Source organism: Heterocephalus glaber, unplaced genomic scaffold, assembly GCF_053883595.1.
Source record: "Heterocephalus glaber isolate CG9 unplaced genomic scaffold, H.glaber_assembly_v1.0 deba00000347, whole genome shotgun sequence".
NCBI lineage: Eukaryota > Metazoa > Chordata > Mammalia > Rodentia > Bathyergidae > Heterocephalus > Heterocephalus glaber.
In genome coordinates this window covers 19,082,726-19,101,980 of record NW_028258143.1, presented here as the reverse complement: position 1 = coordinate 19,101,980, position 19,255 = coordinate 19,082,726, and the positions used below count along the sequence as shown (strand labels likewise).

Genomic DNA, 19,255 nt, shown 5'->3' with positions numbered 1-19,255 from the left:
TACGTTCCTTCCAGTGTTGGGCATTTTTAGTTTGTAAGGTCAGAGCAGAAAAAGCTTAGTAAGAGACTGTGTATGAATGGATTCCAGACTGGCTTTTCTCCAAACTAACTGTCCATTACAATCATCTAGATTCATTGCTCCACCAAAGGCCTAGACAGTCTCCCTGGGACAGGGCAAGAAAAATCTATCCACTGAAACTCAAGATGGAGGGTCAGGAACAGTGGTGCACATCTGTAATCGCAGCACTCTGGGAGGCTGAGGCAAGAGGATCTCAAGTTTGAGCGCTGCCTAGGGAACTTAGCAACTTACAGAGACCATGTCTCAAAATACAAAGAGGGTGGGGGATATACTAGCTCAGTGCAAAGGCCCTGGGTTCAATCCCCAGTCCCATCAAAAAAAACCCCCCAAAACCCACAGGATTTTCAGATCTAGAATAGCTGGAATTCACACCTGCATTTTCACATTATTTAAAACAGTATTCTAACTGATGACCTCTAGAGTGCAACTAGCCTCCTAAGGACCTGCTCATATCTGCCTGTGTCCTTGATAGTTTCTGGCATCCAATGAGCTTCTAATTCTTGATGAATTAGGGATATTTATCTAAGGGCACACTGTTGTTGCCTCCACCTAACAGTATTACAGTAGCTTTAGAAGTGGCACCAACCCACCTGACAGCCACTTTAGGGGAACCAGGCGGCCAAAAATCTGTCTTTATTGAAAGGTTCAAACTGGCTCAGGACATGGGATGAGTCCCTATCCCTGCTGCTATTGGTGGTGAGCTTTTCACACTGGATGTATAGACAGAAATGTACAGAGCACTGTATAAGGCACTATCCTCCAAGCTCCATCTTAGCTCATTTAATTCCCTCCATCTCATGAAGTATACATTATCGCTTTCCTTCCACTCATGAAACAGGCCTAGAGAAGTAGCACAGCTGGAATTTGACCCAGGAATGATTCCTGAGCATACACTGTAAACCTTACTTAATTTATCAATGAACAGGGCCCTTCTGGGATATCATAAGTCCAGCTTTATTTACACTGAACTGGGTAAGACTGAAACAATTTACAAACAGCAATAATTAGTCATTGCTTGCAGACCAGATGACCTTAAGACCTCTATTTGCATGAAGTGATCTGCTTGGCTCCCTGCCTTGCTGCCTTCTAACCTTAATGGATGGAGCCACTTAATCTCACTTGTCAAATCTCACCTGCTCACATCTGCCACCAGCTGTGTTCTTAGCACAGGAACTCAAAGAAGCCCCCGTGTGCAATGAGTCTTGCAGATGCTGCCAGTCTAACTTGTAAGAGTCTAGTAAAGGCTCCCCCACGTTTGCCTCCTGGCCTGGCAACAGAGGCCTGTCTGTCTGGATGTCCCTAGCCTGGATCCTCTTGCTACCACAACAGTCCACAGTACCCAAATACTAAAGCCAAGTATACTTTTCTCACAAAACCTTTGGAGGCTGACTCAAACTGGGGCTTGACAAAGGCAGACCAAGAAGAAGGGCATTAGGTATGCTGAGACAGAGTCAGAAGGGGTCAAGTAGGTGTTCAAGAAGCCCAAATCTGGCAGACCAAGCAAGGATTAACAAAGCACAGTCATAAATGAAATATAAAATGCTGGGGGCAATTATTTAATGACACAGAAAATACGAAACAAGCTGGTTGTAAGCAGTGGCAGAGGATGACTTCACTTTTGACAAAAAATTATAAAGTATAAATATGCATATAAAACCTTGGAAGGTCACATACCGAAATATTTGCTTTTGTGTATTTTTTGAAACACAACTGTTTCCGAAACAAACAGTACTGAAGAAACAGTTACTTTATGCCAAGAGTTGGGAATCCAAGAAGCCAAGCCAGATGTTCAGCAGTCAAGGTCTAAAATCCAAAGAGGTCCAGCCAGGACAGCAATGGTCAAGCAGAGGCGGACTCTACTCTTCTTTTCCTACTGTCATACCATTTATCCAATTCCTTTCTCTACACTTGATGTCCTCTGCATAATTACATTTAATGGAACTATCAATATTAAGTGGCATGGCAGCAGTTTGAACTGGTACTAAATTTTGCTATTTTGTAATGATATACCACACAAAACTCAATCAAGTGGTCCTACCCCAAAACACATTCCTTTGTTTTCCATTCTCTGTTCATTTCAATTTTCACTATACATGTATTTTTCATTTTATGGACCTAGAACAGGTAATTTTTTCTTCACAAAGAATCTGACGGTGTACAGTGAGCACTGTCTTGGACTTTTAAAAAAATATAAACCAGTACTCAAACTTTTAATTTTTACAAAATACTATGGAAATGAACCCAAACTACACAGATGTGTGCATATACATATGTACAGACTACTACTTCTAAAAGAGAATCTTATAAAGTAGGTGGTAAAAAAAAAACAAACAAACCCAAAATCCTCAAAACCAAACACACTTAAAACCAGCACTATGAAATTTGATTTTTCTCAAAGGAAAGCAATAGTAATTTTAAATTGCTGGTTGTATTTGGCTTTCTAGACTTACTCACACATGTTATTGTGGCTAGATAAAAGGGGCTCCTTTTACTTTAGAGTAACCCAGTCTCATTTCATTTCCTTAAACAGCCAAGAATTCTTTCCTTATACAAATCCCGCCCGATGAGGAGCAACCAGGTTAAATTACAGATTAATTTAGGTCATCTCAGACAGTTTTAAGTCTACTAATAACTGCCCTTGTCTTTTAAGTATGCTACAGAGTTGGAAGGTTTTACCAAAATCCAAACCACCTCGAAATAAACCTAAATATCACCATTATTTGTTTATTTATTTATTTAAGGAAAGCTTGCTGTTTTAAAGTCAGGGGCATCAAAATAATACTTTTTACCTAGAGCTGCTTCCTGGGTGTTTCTCAAAGTGCTCTGCCTTTTCAGGGACTGTTCCAAACCACTCTTGATGTCCAAGACACAAAAGCAAAAAGTAAATCTAGAGTTTCTTCTGCATTGCCATCACCTGTCCAGAATACCAAGTCCTGCACAGTAAGTTAACTAGCAATCCATGCCACAAAATCTTCACGTATCATAAAGGAAAGGTACAAAAAGAGAATTGTACTGGGAGTAAAACAGTAACAAATTTTTTGCAAGGAGTATTTAAAATTAAAAAATTGTTATGATCATAGCAAAGATGAGAAAAGCCTGAAGGACTACAAAAATTTCTTTGTAAAGGGAAAAATTCATTTTAGGAGTTACTCAAGATCAAAGGAAATTCTCTTCAGTGAAAGAACTGCCTTCTGTCTGAAGATTTCTTGCTAATGTGTTTAAAGATTTTGGACTTCTCAACTTTCTTGGTTTTCTGGTAGCCAAATCCGCCGCCGCCTCCTCTCTTTCTGTGCTTGCCTTCACTGCTGTTCACATCTTCGGGTGAATGTTAAGGAAATCAACCAATCAAGGCGATGCACTGTAATCTAACATCTACACAGAAAAAAACCACCATGCACAGCAGCACTGACCCTCTAACACACTCTTGCCCAAAAAATGGAAATGTGAGGACACAAGCTTGTGTGGCGAACCTGCACAGTAACAGGAGTAAAAGATTATGGAGTAAAATTCACTGATTTTAAAGCTGAGTATGATAATCACATTAATCTTTTTCTCCACACAGCAAAGTTCAAGATAAGTAGAAATAAGAACACATTAAAAAAGTATCCTCAGTGTTACAACAGACTTCCACTTCTGTTTAAAGTGGACTCAGGAATGGTCAGCCAAGTGAAGGAACTGCCTGTCACAAGGCAGCCAGTACTCACTACAGTAAACATTTACTCAATGTCTACCACGGAGACGGCGACCTCAATTTGGTTCTGTCCCCTTGGGAGGTACCACTGCAGCATTAAGAATGGGTCTCGTCTTAGCTGTCTGTTTCCACTGATAATACAGTAATAAACACATCATAAATTCCAACAGAATCAACTGGAAAGTACTTCCTAGCAACACATAAGTTTTATTTTCTTTTGCCAAATGTGCCATTTACTTGTAGTTACTCATTTAATGACTATCTGGACTTACAACCTGTCTCTTTTTTGGTAGAGTCTGTACATCTTGTTTATAGACCTTCAATGTCTTCTTTTTGTACCGCACACCTTGTTTATATAGTACTATAATTTCTGCGGACTGTACTGTACAGTACCACACCGCAGTTTTGTGTTGTTATACATTATAGTACTGCATGTGTTATGTAAATAAAAGCAAAGCCATCCAGTTGGAGTTTCCTTTGACGGAATCTTTGTTCCGAATATTGCAATGTACATACTATACATAATCCCTCATTTGGCGACTAATTCAGTTAACGACCCAGTCATGAGACTGGAATTTGGTCATTAAACAAGGAGTGTCTGTATAACTCTGAAAGATCCCATCCTTTCTCTTTAGCCATTCCTTCAAATACCTGGTGCAGTGCAGCCTCAGCTACCACCTGAGCTCTAGCTTACCTCTGTGCTTCTGCTATGAATGAACAGCTTACCTCTGCCTCTCACTGAGTCATATTCCTTTCTCTCTTTCCAGGGTTTAGTCCTAAGGTGTTTTGTGCCTGCAGGCCCCGTCCTGACAATTAATCCCTCTTCCCCCCACCACTTCAATGGCCCATGCAGGATAGACACCAGAGGCTCTGGTTGGCAGCCAGACAACACACCAACCTGCTGTTAAGTCCAAAATGTCCCCCACAAGCTTTTGCTCCCTGGTTGCAAGTTGACTTAGTAACAATAAAAAGGATACTGAGATCAACAAAAGGAGGCACCTTGAAACCAAATGACAGAGCAACCTGGGGCAAATTTAGGTTATTAACATCAAAGATCTGCTTCAGAGAATGGGAATCATATGCTCGTATATAAGACTTGTATGCTTCTTGGGCTGATTTATGAAGAAAATAGTTCTTTTCAATCAATTTTTCAAGCTGAAATAGAAAGAAACATTGTACTTTTGAACCCAGGGCCTTCACACTGAGCTCTATCCCCAGCCCTTTTTTGTTTTTTAATTTTAAAACAAGGTCTTGCTAAGTTGCTGAACTGCCAAGCTTCAGTCTCTCAGTGCTTTCAATTCTCCTGCTTCAGTCTCCCAGAGTGCTAGGACTGTCTATGTGCATGTTATACCTGGCTAAACATGAGTTTTAACAAAATAAAAATGCAGAGCTCAAACATTAGAAAAATTTATCTTGCAAAAACAGTTGTTGTAACACATTTGCTCTAGGCTTTGGATTAGTTGCAGAATGGTGTTGTGGTAAGAACAATGGCCAAATTCTCATAGGCCTGGACTAACAGAAGGAAGAGAACATGGCAAGAAACCTTAAGGATTACACAGCCTATGTCCCACCTTACAAAGGGCAGACTTAGACGACAGCGCCTCCCAGTGAAACACAATAAATGGTAACACAAAAAAGGGCAGGTCGGGGTAGGAGGTGTACCTGAGACTGAATGTCAGAAATTTTAGACCAGGAAAAGTCAAATTCACTTAATGGAACCTAGAAAACAACAAAGAATAAAGATTAATATACCAGGATGATTAACATTCAGATTTTTAGATGAATGAAAAAAGTGAAAAATGTCTCATAACCAGTGAGGGAAATTGAGTGGAGCCAAGCAGCAGTGGTTTTAATGTAGCTCAGCAGCTCCTAAAGACAGGAAGGGATGCCCAGGCCTGTGGAATTCCCTCAGGGTAGGTAGCAAAATCTGCTTTTTCCAGTCTCCCCATGTCAACAAAGGCTTCCAGCTCTGCTCTACTAAGTTCACTTGAATCACGCGAAGGGGCCTTATCCCTTCCTTCCTAGTAAGCTAAGACAAGGAACCACACAGGGACAATGAGTTGGCGAAGTACCTCTCTCTGGTGATCTCTTTGGCCCAGCTTATTTGGACCGATGAAGCAGCCTAAAGCTTCTGGTTAGGACCATTAGCCCTTTTCTTGCATGTCAGAAAAAGGGCCTTAACACCATTCTGCCCCCTGTGGGTGGTGCTTATGACACCAGAGGCCATGAGGACCACAAACACCTACAAGAATGATCTACCCTCACTCAGCATTTAGTAAATAAATAGAAAAGCACAAGACCTGTGCTAGATACTGGGAAAAAAGTAGGTGCCCAAGTCCTGGACCCTGCCCAGAGAGTATGCTCGCAGTCTTGAGGAGAACACAGGAAAATGAGAGAACAACTCAGAGCATGTGCGTTGGAGGGACACGGAGGGCAGGAGGGCAGGAAATCAGAGATAGCTTTGCAGAAGAGAGAGCAACTGGCTGAAAAAGAGGATTCAGGAGAGGCCGAAAAACAGCTTCTAGAGTGTGCCAAGGCTGTAGGGAAATTTCAGGGAACTGCACTGAGTTATAGGGTAGAAGAAACCCTCTAGCAAGACTGTCTGGAAGGCTGAGGAGGAGCCAAGTGTCATGGAAAAGAAGGCCTGACACTCAACCACGTGGCTCAGCAACAAAGAACCATTTAAGGCTTTGACAGTTCTGTGCTGGTAGGATGAAATCAGGCCAAAATCTGATTAAGTTGGCTGAAGACTGAGTGGGAGGTAACTGAAAAAATATAAACCAACTTTCCCGGAAAGGCAGACTGGGGAAAGGCAGTAGGCAGTAGCCACCCTGGAGGCAGAGGCAGGAGAGTGGGTTAAGGGCAGAAGTCATACTCTATAAGGAGATGAGATGGTTAAGTGCTAAGTACAAGGCAGAGTTAAGGGCAGAAGTTGAAAAAGGGACAAAAGGAGGTGGAGGAGGAGGCAGAAGCAGGAGTGAAGGGGATCCCACCGCTTCATATAAGGCAAGAAACAAAGTTACCTGGAGGAGACGTAGACATAACCAGAGGTAAAAATGTAAGGGAGCCCAGGGAGTAGAGGAGGTTGAAGCAGGGGTACAGGGAATGGGGGAGGAGAAACCAGGACACAGAGGCACTGCTGAGCATCACAGAGCTGGAGGGCTGGGCCCGAAGCATGGAAATCTTCTTTGTCTGTGACATGACTTTTAACAACAATGCCTTGACTTGAGACTGTCCTGATACATCTAGAAATGGCATCTGCTCACAACCCCTGCACCAAAAGGAATCTTGTCCCAACCTAAGATTCCACATGCAAGGATCTATACCTTGGACTGCTTCAAGTAACGAAGGAAACCCAACTCTTCTGGGCGTAAAATGAGCAAGGCATGCCCTCTTCCGTTCAGGCCTCTGGCTGTTCTACCCACACGATGAATATATTCCTTTGAAGGAGAAAGAAAATCCAAGTTAAGGGACTGACCTCCACAGCGGCCTGTTATCAACACGCTGCATTATGCATGTGCCCTCCAGGCAGAGGCAGGCAGTACCTCTGTAAGGGGAGAGGGTGCGCCTCCCGCACAGGAGGGCGCACTCCCCTTCACCAGGTCCTCTACAGGGTCAGGCTGGAATTCTCTCTGCCAACACCATCCCTAAATGCTAACAGGTCAATGACCAAGGCTATGAAAAGGCTGCACATCATGTTCACATTAGCACCGTGACCTAATGAGTACTAAGTGTAATTAATCTTCAAAATGGCTTTTACAAGTGTCAATTTATTATACTCTTTGCTTGCTAAACATAGTTTTGTTTTTATTTTTTTACCAGGGATCGAACTCAGGACCTTGTGCTTGCAAGGCAGGTGGCGGCACCACTGAGATAAATCCCCAGCTCCTTGAAAATAGTTAATGAAGCTTATTCTATTATAAATGTTACACAATTTTATCTACCTTAAGCCAGAGTTATTTCCTTCAGACATCTGTTGCTCTGGACATATCACTCCAAGGCTCTAACATCATTCACTTGAGACCCACTGATGCCTCTCAAACTCACTGCACATCCCTGCTGGGTTTGCAATGCCCTAGTTAATGAACTCGAGTTCTGCAGACTGGCTACACAGAAGGGCCAATCCTTATGAACATGAACGTATTTCTCAGGGAACCTGGACGGTATGTGCACTCTTTCACACACAGCCATTCTGATGACAGCCCGGATGCCAGTTACCTTAGGGTCATCTGGAGGGTCATACTGAACAATCCAGTCGACCTCAGGAATATCCAGCCCTCTCGCTGCCACATCTGTACACAATAATATCCCTGAATCTGCATTGCAGAACTGGAAGAATGTCGTTGTACGCTTATTTTGCTTCTGCTTTCCCTAAAGGAAAAAAAATCCATTCTGAATTGTTTCTGGGACATCTACATGTATACCCCACTGCAGACTTGTTACCCGACTGTATCTAAAGGTCACTCCCTGGCCTAGTCCTACTTCCCCAACTGGACTGCAGCCCCCAGAAGAAGGTGGTGTTCTACTCCTTTGCAGTCCACGTCCCTCGCATGCAGCAGAGCTCTTCTCCATGGCACTGACCACCCAAACGTGAGCCAATGACTCAGAACTACACTTAGAAGAGAGCAACAACTCCAATTCCACAATCTACAGAACTCATACCCTTAACCTACTGTTAAACTTGTAAACAATCACTTACATGAATGGCCAAGACAGGCAAATCAATGTAGTTCAGCAACTCGTAGTGGTATTTCACAGACATACAGGATGAAAAGAAGACCATGAGTTTCTTCTTTCGGTTTTTCTTAAGGAATGTAAAAAGCAGAAGGAATCTCTTCTCAGAGGGACAAACAACATATCCCTAGAAATGGTTTGGGTAAACAGATACAGTTAGTCAACTGACACTTTCAGTTTCACAAAACAATACTGGAGAGCACTGACAAAAACAGCCATATACCATGAGGCCTTTCCTACAGCATGCATGTAGATTACTTATTGTGCTGGAGATGGAATCCAGGGCCTTGCTCAAGCTAGAAAAGTGCTCTAAAACTGAGCTATATCCCGGCCCTTCTTGTAGCATTTAAAAACTAAACCAACTGAAACTTCTAAGCTACATCAAGTTACAAGAAATGTATTCATCAGAAGACTCGATCTTAAAGTTAGTTTCATCAATACGACTTGCAGAGGTCACCTCTCTTTTACTGTTCAAAGCCAAGCACCACCCCAAAGTGCCTTTCCATTACTCAACTCATCCTGAACCTTACAGAGGCTATGAAAACCTTTTTTACTGCTTTAAACTTGAGTGATTAATAATTCTCCCCATATGACGAGCAGTATCAACAGAGCAGAGAGCTGATCAAATTACTCAGAGTTCATGGTATTTTACACCAGGAGAGTCAGAGACCCAATATGCAACTTCTATTTGATTTCAAAGTTCATAAGCCCATTTACTTTTTGGATGATTTCTGAACAATTACAAGGAAACACCTTCAAGTTTCAAGTTATTTATTTTAAAAAGTACCTGCTCAAGACCATCCACTGTGGCATTAGTTTTGTCATCATCCACACCAACATATAACGGCTCTTTTTTCAAAGAAATCCTTGCTAGGTCTTCAACTTTTCGAGTTTGTGTGGCAGAAAAGAGCATGGTCTGTCTGCGTACTGAAAAAGACATACATAAATATAAGTGGAATCTTCATAATTAGTTCACAATTACAAACACAATTACTAAGGGCTACACAAATATTACAAAGGGTGAACTTTATGTCTAAAAATGATAGCTAAGATGCATGCAAGATGGTGTACAGTGACAGTAAAAAGATCAGCAGTCTCCCGGGAGAAGCGACATGTGTGAGGAGGGGAAGCAGGGAATAACTGCACAAGGACATAAGGAAACTTCTGAGGGTGAAGGACACATTCATGATTTTGACTGCAGTGATGGTTTCCATGGGAAAAATTATAGATTTTAAGTATGTACAGCTTTCTATGCCAATTATACTTCAATACAGCTTCAAGACATAAATCGTATAATGAATGGCATAGTGGCTTTACTACAGATATAAGCAGTTTATAATGCGGCAAGACTGTAACTGAGGTATGTGCAAATCAAATATAATACAGAAGGCAAAGAAACTGGCTACTTGGGAGATGTTAGATAAGGTAGGAGGGTAAGATGGCAGAGGAGGAAACTGACACACCTACTTCATTTGGCCACAGTCAAGTCCTGATATTCACATAACAGTGTTCCTCCAAGAACACCTATCACTTACTCTGAAGACACACAGATGCTTCCTACTTACTTGGCAGAAGTTTAATAATTTGCTTTAATTCTTCTTCAAAGCCAACATCCAAGATGCGATCTGCCTCATCAATAACCAGACACTGTAGGTTTTTATACATAAACCCTGGGGTATTCTAACAAAACAAATGGAAAGAAAAATTGTCAGTTGTCAAGTTTGTTTTATAAAAGACCCGAAGAACCACTAGGCAACAGCATCCTACTTGCATATGGTCCAGGAGGCGGCCTGGTGTGGCCACTATGATGTTGATTCCATTAGCAAGTTTCTGTGCTTCAGCAGATCTGTTACTGCCACCCATGATCAACCCATATGTGTGAACGTGGTGAGTCATCAGCTCCTTAAGAACACCAAAAGTCTGCATGGCCAGTTCTCTAGTAGGTGACAGAATAAGGGCCCCTGTTCCTAAAGGCAAAAAAATGCTAAGACAGTCAGTCAAATCATAAGTCCCTACAAGCCACAATAAATTTCAAGTGATACAATGACAGAAAAAGATGAGAAGCTTACCATTCCTGGGCATGAACTTTAACTTAACAATGAGTTCAATCACAGGAATGAGAAATGCAAGGGTCTTGCCACTGCCTGTTTTTGCAGCTGCTAAAAGATCCCTAAATAATTAAAAAAAAAAAAAAAACAGGAAAGGAGAAAGACATTAATCTACTCATTCAACAATTATTTAATGAACACTCAACACGCACTATGCACATGCTTTAGACACTAAGCTAGAACACAACGACCCAGTCCATGCCTCACTAACACCAATATCATCCCCTTGAGTTATACATCAAACTCAGACATAAGAGCCATGTTACAGAGAGACATGAACACTTTTCTTCATGCATCAGATCACCTGAAGCTTCCAATACAGGCTGGATACATGACACGACACACAGTGCAAAATTAATAGATCATACTGTTATTTTCTTTATAATCTCACAATCCTAAAAACAGCTACTAATGCCCAAGCATCAATATTAATCATACCTGCCTTCCAGAAGTGGTCTAATACTTTTATGTTGAATTTCAGTCATGTTTGTAAAACCCATTTCTTTTATTGCCTTCAGAGTGTTTTCATTGACAAGATTAGTCAGTGAAGCAAAGGAAGTATCCTCAAAAGCTCCTGAAAAGATTATTTATCATTAGTAAATTTATTTTTTAAAAGTTAATACAGCTAGTTACCTAAATTAGTTTTGCTTAAGAGTTTCTTACAGTAACAAAAGACTAAACTCCAATCGTTCCCATGTGATATTCAGGAAAAAAACTATAGTTTTTGAAGTCTCTCCACTGCTGATAGCTTTGGAATTTAAAGCCCAGAGCCTATACTTAATAAAAATAAGGAGTGCAGAGGAGGTATAACTGAAATATTTATATAAAATGAAAATGCTAAAGATTTAAAAAAGCCCAGAAAGAAATGAAATGTTTATGAAATCTGATATAAAGTGAAAACATTATGCATAATAAATACTGATTATGAAATTAACCAAAAAGTAGCCAATCTCATTTGAGAAAGACAATGAAAAGAGTCAAATATAGCCACAGAACACTAGAATGAATCCAGACTTCAAGAGGTATAGTGGTTCTTCAGCAGGGGAAGGGATCAAAATACTCCGGGAACACCCCACTCCACACCAGTCCATAAACCAGGAATTGTCAGCCTTGGCAATAATGATGGTCCCAAATTTATGACAGACAGTTCAACTAACAATCTGTCAAGTTTATGATGGTATAAAGCATATCCATATAACCACTCTGTTTTTCACTTTTAATATGATTTGATAAATTATATGCGATATTCAACACTCTATTAAATAAAGCAGGCTTTATGGTAGGTGATTTTGTCCAACTGTAGGCCAATGTTAAGAGCGCCGAGCATGCTTAAGGTAGGCTAGGCTATGATGTTAGGTACAGTAAGTCTATTTTTTACTCAAGTTTTCAATTTACAATAATTTATTATACACTTCCATTGTCAGTTAAGAAATACAGGAACTGACATTTTTAGCTAGATAATTTTTCCCCTCTAGTGCTAAGGATAGAGCTTGGAGCCTCATCCATGCTAAGCAAGTGCTTTATCAATGAGCTGCAACCCCTGCCAACCTCCATAATTTTGATTAAGCATGCCTGGGGCTACACATTCATACTTTTACAAAAACAAAAAGGCCCAAACTAAACAACAGCTCAAGCCATTCCCAGAAACTTCTGCTTTGGAGCAGCAAATTCTAAACTGTTGACTTTATTCATGAACCAAGGCCAAAAGAGGTTTATTTGGCAAAAGCCTGCCCTTTATCCTTCCTTCATTAGTAAATGAGTTTGTATTATCCTCTGCTACCCAGACTTCTGAGGCCCCAATTTTCCTACTACAACAAGGAAAGAGCCTTAGCAAAGGATAAAACAGCCGAATACTGTGGCACATGTTTGCAATCTGCTACTTGGGAGGCGGAGGCAAGAGGATTGCAAGTTGGAGTCCAGCCTGGGCAACAGTGAGATCTACTCCCTCAAAAGAAAAGTGAATCAAAGAAGCAGCATCTCAGAAGCTGTGTCCACATAAAAATATTTAAATGTTAGGAGTGGAAGAAAGAAAAAAAGGGGAAGGAACAAAAAGTACCAAGGCATCACAAGGTAGAAGATAAAGAGAAAAAAAGGAGCAGAGAACATAAAAACATTTCTTGTTGAAATTTACTTTTTCCAGTAAGCTAAACATCACGTCTGAACCTTCAATTGTATAACCAGGGAGATATGATGTTTCTCAGAAGATGAATCTGGAACTTTCTAGAAGTTACCTGTCAGTCCCAGGGGCAGGCTGGGCACTTCACCGTCACCTTCCTCACCATCTGATTTCCCCACACCATCTTCTGTTTGTTCACGAGTCTTGGTACTTTCTTCAGTTTTTGCTTTTTTTGTATCTTTGGTTTTAAAGAACAAAACAAATTGTTTTCTCTTAAAATGAAAATACTGAATGAGATCAACAAATGATTTGTGATACAATTGGGTATATTTTCTCAAACATATTCAATATGAATTTGTTAAGAATCTCTGCTTTCCATGAAAGAACTGGTCATATTTAAAACTCTGGGTACACACAGACTTGCCAACATGTTTTAGGCTTCTTAATATACTGCATTATCTTGTTTAAAAAAACTTAAAAGTTCAATTAAACTATATAAGGGTTCTAATTATGAGTTTGATGTACTTCACTGAGCGAAAACCAGAACTGATTAGCATAATTTAAAAAAACTGTTAGAACTGATTTTTTATGCTCATGCCATTTACCATTAGTTTTATAAAAGTCATTTTTGTAAAAAAGCACACACTTCATGTTTCTAGAGATAGACTGTAAGGCAAAAGCAATGATTTACTTAGCTGGCGATAAGTACCAGGCTGTTTCTAGGCTTTTAAGTGGTGACGGAGGAAGAGTAGGCCTTCCTACCTTCACTTCTATATGCACAACTTTCACAATAAGGTCCCAAACTACAGTACTTTTCTAGTTCTACCTATAACTCTCTTAAAGGTTCCTTCTAGGATTAATGGGTTTACTACCACATTAGGCTTTTATATAAATTTATGGCACTTACTGAACAAAAATGATCTAAATCAGAACTCAGGACTCTGTAGTCCAGGGTGGCTTTTACCCTGTATTCTATTCCAACTCTTCTGGGAAATGGTCACCTTGTAAGACTCATATGTTCAAAAGCCATGGATGTCATCAACTGCATCCTTGGCTTCTTACTTTTGCCTTCATTCTTTTTTTTTTTTTTTTTTGGTACTGGGGATGGAACTTGGGTCCTTCCACTTGCAAGGCAGGTGACGGAACCACTGAGCTAAATCCCCGGCCCTTTCATTCTTAAAGTTTACCCACAGTTTAAAACTCCCAGTTCTGTGATTTCAGTGCTTGAAAGTAGAAATGTTACTTTCTTCGGGGATATTCAGAGCAATCCTAAAGCCACTAATAATTTTAGAGTAGGATTACAATCACTTTACATCAAAATTAATTCCCAATTATCATGATATTTTCTATCTTGTTTTACTTAAGCAATTTCTCATAACCTACACATTTATTGCTTTGTAGGAAGGATGAAGACAGCCATACATGTTTGGAAAACTTCATAGTTTCTTTCTAAATGAAACCTTTTCTTCAGATAAAATACATCCATAGACTGTTCTATCTCAGGAGTTGTCAAACTTTCCATAAAGGTCTGATAAATATTTTGGGTACCGCAGGGCACAGTCTCCACTGTAATAAAAACAAAGCAAACATATGGGCATTTCTTTGATCCCATAAAGCTTTACCTAACAAAAACAGGTGGAAGGCCAGGGAGTTTGCTGACCTGTGTTATCCTACCTGGAAATCTCTGCTTATCCATATCTCAATTAAAATGCTCACCCCTCCACATGAGGAGTTTGGTAAATTCAGTCATCTTCCTTCCCTCTCTCCCTCCATCAACATTATTCTGACTAGTCCACTCGCTTGGGAATTAATACTTCATTTGTTTATAACGTTCCTAAATGCCACTGTATATACTTTGTAACTAAATTTCTGTCTAAATGGGGAGGAATTTATAGTATTGAAATGGAAGGAATGAGGGCAAAAAGAAGAGGCAAATGAAATAAAACATTAATGTCAAGTTCCCTGACATAGAAAGGCCTAGGGAGAGATCCTTACAACCACTCCAGATTTCTTTAGTGTTGGTAATTCTGCTTTCAAATATGTAAAACTAAAATATTATGCCACAGGATGTTCTGTTTATCATTAAAAAGCCCAGTTAACTGACAAAAAGTCATACATTGCTAACCTCTGGTATACTGATGAGCCCAAGGAATTCTTATATATCATATTAACACAATAATAATAGAGGAAAGTGGAACGATAACTGTGAGAAACTATCTGAATGTCTGAAGTTCAAAGAAAAGGAAGTATTTACCAGGCCCAGCATCATTCATCATTTTTCTCTTCTTCTTTTCCTTTTTCGATTCTGAATCAGGAGATGGTGTTACTGCTCCTCCATTGGTTAATATGGTAGATTTGTGGGGGGACTTTTGAACTTTGACATTTTTCACTGTTTCTTCAGACTCATTTCCATTTTGAGCTTCTGATAAACCCATGTTCAGAGAATTTTTTAGAGATTTTTTAACTTTTTTAACTCTCCCTATTCTTTCAGGCTCATCTCCATTTTGAGCTTCTGACAAGCTTGAATTAACAGACTGTTTTAGGGATTTCTTAACTTTCCCAGTTTTTTCAGGCACATCCCTGTTTTGAGCATCTGATGAGCCCACGTTTACAGAATGTTTTAGAGATTTCTTAACATTCTGTGTTTCTTCAGGCACATCTCTACTTTGAGCTTTGGACAAGCCCACATTCACTGAATGTTTTATGGATTTTTTCACTCTTTCTCCAACTCTTGCTGTTTCTTTGGGCACATTGCCATTTTGAGTTTCTGTCAGGCTCACATTTGAGGCTCCTGTTTAAAAACAGAACATACACTATGACAAAGGGAAGGCTTATCAGAAACATTGAGAAATTCCATGACTGAATTTACTTACATTTTTCTACTCTTTCATGTTCACTGTTCAAACTAATTGTAATTTTTGATGTTCGACTAACTAAAAGTAAGCTTTTTTTTTTTTTTAAGGAAAAATGCTGGAAAAGGGAAAGCCATATTGATTTCTTAATTTCAAAAGACCCAATCCATCTCTTAGGCATTTGGGACAGGAAAACTTCAAAAAACAAAAAACCTTATGGGACCACACAGTGGCAGTTAACAAAAATAGTTTTCTTAATACTTGATAAACAAAATTAATTGATTTGTTGAAAAAGACATTTAAATCTTATTCATACAAGTACCACTTGTCATATAATTTCACAACATTCAACTTCAACGCTTCTAGAACACAGTGAATTGAAAATTTAATGAACTAAATTATTTGTCCAATATTTTTCATATACAAATACCCAAGAATATCTTACTGAAGTTTTTGTCTACATACAGAAGAAAATGTAAGAATATTACTTTTTGTTCAGATTGTTACTTATGCCTACACCAAGAGGTACTTAATAATGTTAATCATTCTACAAGAACTGAAGATATAAGGGAACTCCAAAACACATCCCTAAAACCCATAAATCTACTGCCTACTCCAGGATTTCTTACAATCAATTACTGTCTGTTGAAAATCACTTGGGGCTAGGAAATATCCTTGGGGACCTGCAGAGAACCTCAACAGTTGACACATCACTTCAAGATTTCCGGTCCACTGTCAGGAAATTGGGACTGCAAACGAGGTAAAAAAGGTACTACTTTGGTAAAATCTTTTCGATTTAAATCATTTTGCAGAACACAAATATATAAATTCTTAAGGAATTAAGAACCTAAAAGCAGGGAGCGATAAGAACACGGGTAAGGAGAGGCTTCGCATACACGTGTGCAGTGTGCAGATGACACCTTCGGAGCTGAAAACAAGGAAGCGCTACAAGAGTCGTCTACAGGGTGCGTGATGCTGTGAAGAGAGCGCTTAAGCTTTTGGGTAAAGAAATGCATGAATTAAACTCAAGATGAGACTGGAAGGTAAGCCGAAATAAAAGTTCCACTAGTGTTTGGAATGGGGAGCGAAGGGGGACTTAGTGGGCCTGAAGGTGGTGAGCCAGTCAAAAATGAACTAAGGTGAAGATGAAAAGGCAGGCTTAGTTGGAAGCCTAGCCGCGAGTCTGGAAGGCAACCCTCTGCCTCTAGATGTAATCCAAGGTAAGCGACGGACGGAGGGATGCTCCTACGGCTCAGATGCAGACCTGGGGCCACACGGAGGAGAGGAGCAGTGCTGGCCAACCCGGGGGATGCCCTGGCTGCCGGCTCCGCTCCACCCCGCCCCTCAGCCACCGCCAGCTCAGCACAGCTCACCCTGTAGCTTTAGGTTCCGCTGCCGCAATTTGAGGTTCCGCTTCTCGATCTTCTTGCGCAGGAGTTTCATCTGCAAGTGCGACATACCGGCGAAGAGACGACTTCACCGAGGCGCCCGGCTCAATTCTTCTGGCTGACGTTACTTCCTTCCGGGACACACGTGCGCAGCTCAGCCAACCGGAAGTGCGACACAGGAACTACTGAGCTCGGCGGGGCGGAAAGAATAGGAGGCACCGGCGCGGTGCTGCTTTTGGCGACCATATCTGTGCAGCGCCCCCGAGGGTAGTGGAGGTCAGTAGCTTATGGAGTTTGCCTTATGATAGAGCTGGCTGTGCATTTAGGGTTTTGGGAATTTGATAGTTTGAATTTCCTTTGTATAGAAATTGAATCAACCAAGTCTAGTGGAGAATATAAGTAATCATGTGTCTCTGAAAATCCTGTTCCCCATTGCAAGTGCCTATTCCAGTATCAAATTTTTGTGTGTATGTTTGCAGTACATAATGATTACATTCATCGTGGGGAGTTGGTACCTGTACGTGCATAACACATTTTACTTCTTCTTTTCCTTCTCTCCTTACCCCTCAGTCTCTTAGTCCCCTTCCCATTTGCAAACGATATATGTACTTATTTCCTATTATCTTTTATATGCTTTTTAAAGCACTGCATTTATATTTTGGGTTTCTCCTGAGAAAGCTTTATTTCATTTACTGTTATTGTCTCAAGGTGTATCCAACTTCCTACAAATGACTCAAATTTATCTATCTTTATGGTAGAGTAGCACTCCGTTGTGTGTAAACAGCACATTTTCTTTATCCATTCAGCTGTTGATGGACATACAGGATTTAGCTATTATGAATTGTGCTGCCATAAACATGGGTTTGTATGCTTGACTGTGATATGATGTCTTTAACTGTTTCAGGAAGATAACAAGAAGGGGAAGAACTGGGTTGAATAAAATTTCCATTTTTAATTGTTTGAGTAATCTCCAGACTTATTTTCATAGTGGTTGCACAGTAATCATTCCCACCTATGTCTAAATCTTTAAAACTTTTTACTTGAGCTTATCACAGAAACGTCTCTCTTCAGAATATAGCCACCCTCCAATTATTCACTCATTTACCAATTCGTTTTTGATATATTTGTACTTAGAATGTGCTAAATGCTGGGAATAAAATAGTGGAGTATAGAAAGCTTCCACAGAGAAGACAGGAAATTAAAATCACAGGAAACTGTGATGGAAGTACAGACAAGGGAACTTCGTCAATGGAGCAGTGGAAAGAGAGTCAAGGGTGGAATGTTTCATTCAATACCCACCACAGAGGCACTGCGCTAGCCCCAGGAAGAGAGAAGGAAGATGCTGATGTTTACCTCCCTAGTGAAACACTTTCATTTAACATAGACCATGACTTATCATGTTTTTCTTTCAATTTGCATCCTTAAACCTCAGACAAGTGTTTATAAAATAAAAAGCAATTTGTGCAACATTTCCCCATCAAATACAAAGTGCTCCAATTCACTGAGAAAAAGAATCATCTGTGAATTGGAAGTCATAAGTAACTGAGTCATCCTTTCCAATCATGCACTAGGACTCTTCAAGTGATTTTCTAAAAACTTTGCAGTGCTATTTTCTGTAAGATTGAACACTCTACAGTATAAGTGAACTTCAAACATGCTCTATTTACTGTAAATAAGGAAAATGTTGCTTCATTCACAAGGCTTGACCTTCCTGGTGGGAAACGGTGAGTGTTTTAACAGTTCAGTAGGGACTTTAGGTACAGAGCTAGAACACAGTTTAGATACATTCCCTAAACTAGAATTAACAAAACTAGGTGAGCAATTGCATGTGACAATTAAGAAAGAAAAAATAGTAGAGGAATGTCTTAGTTTGTTTTCCTTTGTTTTTTGTTGATATAATAAAATATCTGAGACTATGTCATTTATATAAAGAGCAGAGGCTTATTTTGGTATATGGTTTCTGGAGGTTGGGAAATCCAAGGGCAGAACAGCAAGGTCTGGTGAGGATATCATAACATAGGAAGGTTAAAGGTAGGTGGGCATATATATAATAGAGAAAATGAGAGAGGATGGCCTGGTTTTATAATAACTTCCTCTTGGGGTAAATAACCCAGTCCTGTGATGGTGAGAACTCCTTTTAGAAGGGCGTTCATCTCACTTAATGACCTAATCACCTCTCAAAGTTCCCGCCATCCTTCAACATTGTTACAATGGGAATAAACTTTCAGCACAAATTCCATAGGGGACAAACCCTATTTAAATCACAGCAAAAATGGTTATGAATGTTT

General features: G+C 40.0%; 1 protein-coding gene across 1 annotated transcript; it reads right to left on the bottom strand.

Annotated features, from left to right (window-relative positions):
- Window positions 1-2,794: 2,794 nt before the first annotated feature.
- On the bottom strand, window positions 2,795-17,136 carry Ddx18 (DEAD-box helicase 18). The gene is made up of 14 exons (XM_004836086.3): window positions 16,953-17,136; window positions 14,982-15,518; window positions 12,843-12,965; window positions 11,050-11,185; window positions 10,573-10,673; window positions 10,271-10,470; window positions 10,069-10,183; window positions 9,291-9,430; window positions 8,469-8,630; window positions 7,988-8,140; window positions 7,096-7,209; window positions 5,432-5,488; window positions 4,747-4,924; window positions 2,795-3,393 (listed from the first exon to the last, which is right to left on the bottom strand). The coding sequence occupies exons 1-14, from the start codon at window positions 17,035-17,037 to the stop codon at window positions 3,251-3,253; spliced, it is 2,244 nt and encodes a 747-aa protein (XP_004836143.1). The 5' UTR covers window positions 17,038-17,136; the 3' UTR covers window positions 2,795-3,250.
- Window positions 17,137-19,255: the final 2,119 nt, after the last annotated feature.